General features: G+C 54.9%; 1 protein-coding gene across 2 annotated transcripts in view; it reads left to right on the top strand.

Moving 5' to 3' along the window:
* The first annotated feature begins 794 nt into the window (after positions 1-794).
* The window catches only part of RGS10 (regulator of G protein signaling 10), a 37,775-nt gene continuing 34,343 nt past the window's right edge, over positions 795-4,226 (top strand). The window contains exons 1-2 of one of the 2 annotated variants that reach the window (XM_024756101.1): positions 795-1,091; positions 1,486-1,584. In XM_024756101.1, coding sequence (XP_024611869.1) covers positions 1,536-1,584 — 49 coding nt within the window. In that variant the 5' untranslated portion in view covers positions 795-1,091; positions 1,486-1,535. Of the gene's footprint in view, positions 1,092-1,453; positions 1,585-4,226 lie in introns of those variants that run through there. The other variant, XM_024756099.1, reaches the window with a different exon arrangement.

Below are 4,226 nucleotides of genomic sequence, written 5' to 3'. Positions count from 1 at the left end.
AACTCTGCTCCTGGTCACAATAGCCTGCCTCCTCGAGTTGCAGCTGAAAACCCGCAGCAGAGGGGCAGGGTGCTTAGAAACACTCTGAGTAAAATACTTTGAGAGGGGAAGGAAAGGTAGGGAGAGAAATGAGAAACAACCACAGAAGGCCAGAGATGGGGGTGGGATTGGGGCTGAAGGGGTGGGTAGAGGGAGGGAGGGAAAATGAGCGGAATGGGAAGCTTAGAATAGAAGACACAAAAGAAAATGCCAACTAGTGAAAATACTGAGAAAGGATGGGTGGAGGGGGGACCGACGACTGGGGAACAGTTTAGAAAAATAGCAATTAGTACAGCTAAAAATAAAGACTAATTTAGAGACAAAGCCAGATACACAGGAGAAAAGTAGGACTCGCCAGAAAGACAATTCCTCGTAAACCAAATCCTCAAGAAAATGGGGCTAACGATACCCCCTCTTGGGCTGTTTTGCAGAAGAAATGAGGTAATAGATTCAAGTGGAGCTGGCGGCCCTAAGCAGGTGACTGGCGGCGGGAGAGGAGAAATCAGAAGTAGAGCGCAGTGCGGCCCGAGTGATTCCGAGCGTTGAGCGCAAAGGCCCCGCCGAAAGGTGTGCCACGTGTCCCGAAAGTTAGTGTCTCCGGCCAGCCGGTGTGCGGGGCAGAGGCACAGCTCCGCGCTGGAGCCTGAGGGGTTCCTACGGAATTCCCCCGAGGTCCGCCCTTGGAGCCTCAAGACCGAGGGCAGAAGGCGTCCAAATTTCGGCGCCCGCGCAGCGCGGCCCGGGAGAGGGCGCCCACCTGCTCCGGCTCGGCTCGCTCCGCCCGCGGACACCGCGGCCCGGGTCCTGGCGATGCCTCGCTGGCTTTCGCGGTCGTGGGAAGGCCCAGCGCCCACGGAGTCGCGGGACTGGCAAGCCCGGGCGCGCAGGGATCCAGGAATCCGAGGGCAAGGAGGCGAAGGCTGTGGGCCACACCTGGGTTTTTCAGAACCACGAGGCCTCAGCTTTCCGGTCTCTGAACCAGGAGGTGACCCTCGCCGGCCGCCCGGCAAAAGCGCGCTGAGCCACGAAGCGCAGTGCGCTGAAGGCGCCGCGTCAGTTTCCCAGGGCTGCAGGGAGAGGGCGGGAGGCAGGGATGGACGCTGGAGCTGGGGGCAGGGTAGGGCGGGGCTCGGGCGGCGAAGGGTCCCCGGGACCCGCGAACCACCTGGGCAGGGTTCCTAAGTCCCTGGCAGCGCGGACTACTTCCGAGAGAGTGCGCTCCGTCCTGGGATCTGGTCCGGGTCCCGGCGTTTGGGTGTCACCCGGGTGCACCCTGCCCGCCCAGGCACCCCGGGGCGGGACGGCAGGGGCCCCTCCTGGGCGGGCCGGTAGGGCACACGGAGCGCGCCACGCGGCGTCTGGCCGGGAGGAGGGCGGCAGGGTGGGGGCCGCACGCTCCGGGGCGGTGCTGAGCGGGCTCCTCCTCCTCGCCTTCCTCCGGCTCAGCCGCCGCGCTGCCCAGCGGACCCTCCTTCCTCCCTGGGTTGCCCGCGGCTATGTTTAACCGCGCCGTGAGTCGGCTGAGCAGGAAGCGGCCGCCGTCAGGTAAGCTCCCTGGACCCCGCGTGCTAGGGATTGGGGCGCCCGCAGGGGCTGCGATGAACCGCCTGGGCAGGCGCTGCCCGCCCAGGGCATCCTTACTAGGCTCGGGCGCGGCTCTGCGATGCCGCACGGAGGGGAGCCCCGGCCGAACGCGCCACTTCTCCCTGCTCCGTCCAGCGCCCCTGCGGTCCCAGCCGCGGCGGGAGCGCAGAGCCCCGAGAGGCGCGCTGGGGAGGAAGTTTGTCTGAAAGGAGGAACAACAGCAGTTTTCTTTTTAGTGATGGTCTGGGAGAAAAAGGAGATCCAAAACACCTCCAAACTTTGGAGGTAGTATGGGCTCTAGATTCCGAAAGCAGAACGTCGCGCGAGTTCCCTCCCTCCCTTCGGGAGTCCTCTGCCTCCGCTGCGGGCGTTGGTGCGAATGATGCCCACGCGGCGCCAGGAAAGGCACGCCTGGACCCCAGGCATCCGACAGGGCTGTCAGGCCTTGGCTGCCAGACGCCTTCTGTTCTGCGCCGAGGAGCCGAACTATGGGGCAGAGAAGGAGGGTGAATAAATACCAGGTGAAGGGCACATCTGCAGTTAGCGCCGGGGAAGAGCCGACAAAGGATACAGTTTGGCTGTCACTCTGGACCAGCCACAATTTGGAACGATTTGATAGGACAAAGAACCCGTGGTGAAGATGAAACCATGCCCTTGATTCCAACCATCTTACCCTTTTTGCTCCTAATAGCTAAGCCCCTTTTGAGCGCTAATTGTGGGCCCGGGTCTGTGTTCACTCTGTTTTGTGAATTCTCTTTTCACCTTTAGGGCAACCCATTGAGATAGGCATTGTTCTCCCCACTTTACGGAGAAGCGAACTGAAGCCAGGAGCTATTAGGTAACGTGCTCCAAGTCACACTTAGGTGATGGAGAATCTTTCAAACCCAGCTCGGCCTGACTCTGGAGTTCAGAGGCTTTTCTGCCGCCTCCCACCCCGAGACGCTTCTGCTAGTACCAAGAGGCTGTACGTGTTGGCCCGTATCTTTTTTTCACCTAATGTATTTTATGAGGGACACTGTGGTGAAGAGGATGCACTGAAAGTAGGTTGGCTGGGTCCAGATCCCACCTCCACCACTACTAGCTGTGGAGCCTCTCTGTGTAGATAAGGATCTGCAAAATGAGAATAAAATACCCTTCTTTAAACACTAAATCGAAGCTGGTTTCTCATCCATCAAATTTTGCAAATTATTGCATTTACTATTTAGGACAACTCTAATAAAGTAGGACTTCATAGAGTTATAAATTGCTTATATTAGAGTTAGTGTTAGTGGTCATGTAAACCTTTCTGTGTTACCTGGGGGTCAAAGGATTCCCCTGTGGGCGTTCATTTTAGCCATTCCTTATTGTTAGATATTCACAGGCCTACGGAGTGGTGGTCAGAGCCTGGACTCTGAAGTTAAACTCCTGGTTCCCACCGTGACTCTATCATTCAGCTACCTTGGGCAAGTTACTTTACCTCCGAGCCAATTGCTAAATTATTGGGAAATTTGGAAGCTGGTTGCTAAACCGTAGGTAGCTTGAAATTGGCTACCAGTGGCCATTTACACCTTGGAAATCAGCAGATGCTAAAAATCAAGCTTTTTTGTTTTTGTTTTTCCCTGGGAGAGCTGGTTTACCAGCACACCTCTGCGTCCGTTTTCCCATCTGTAAAGTGGGTTCAATAGAGCTGTGGAATCAAATACATGAACGCATATATATGAAGTCCCTAGTACAGTGCATGGCATTACTGAGTAATAATGGTTAGCTCTTATCTTTTCTGCCTTTTCCTATTATAAATAGAGCTGCTTTGAACATCCCTGTACAGTTTGCTTTTGGGTTGAAGTCTTACAAATAGAACACATGAATTTTGGGACATACATGGTTTTGGGGTGCTGTTGCATGTGGGCAGGTTGTACCCCAGAAAGACTGGTGACAGTTTTAGGGACACCAGTGGAGTGTACCTCTTTCAGGGTAACGCATTTTAAGTCTGATGAAATGTGGTTAGGTCACTGATAGAAAGATCAGTAGCTAAAGATCATGGATTGGTATTAAATGCCAGACTTCCAAGAGCCCGATTTCTTTATGATTTTTAGGTTTAATGTCTACCCCCTGATGGGAAAGGACAAATGAGCCCCTGCCAGTTTGGTCATCACCACCCAGCAGTGAGAAAGGGGGAATGTGGGCCCCGAGGCAAAGGCACTGGAAAGCCAGCCAAGTGACCCATGGGACCCTGGACTGATTTTTGTGTGGTTTTTTTTGGTGATTTCGAATTATTTTTCTTAAAGTGGCTCTCCAGATTGTGTAAGTTTCTGGCCCCACAAAAACCGGATCCATCCCTGCTGGACCCTGATTTGAGCATGGCTGCAGTCCTGCCTCCCAGCTCCTTTTACTCCAAACCTTTCTTGCTTTTCTGCAAAATCTTATTGGAGACAATGTCTTTAAACTGAGGTTTGGTGCTCCCAACGCTTAATTCCAAGTTTCAAAGTGCGATTCAAAGGGCAAATATTCTCCTTCCTGAGCTTTCTCAAAGTGTGTTCACGAACCACAAGGGGGTGGGAGTGGAGGTGGGCTCGACAAAATGCAGCTTTCCAGCCCCCCCCCCGACCCCGCCCCCTCCCGGCTTC

Source organism: Neophocaena asiaeorientalis, unplaced genomic scaffold (genome assembly GCF_003031525.2).
Source record: "Neophocaena asiaeorientalis asiaeorientalis breed wild unplaced genomic scaffold, Neophocaena_asiaeorientalis_V1.1 scaffold85, whole genome shotgun sequence".
NCBI classification, from domain to species: Eukaryota; Metazoa; Chordata; class Mammalia; order Artiodactyla; family Phocoenidae; genus Neophocaena; species Neophocaena asiaeorientalis.
This window is presented reverse-complemented; position numbering and strand designations above follow the sequence as displayed.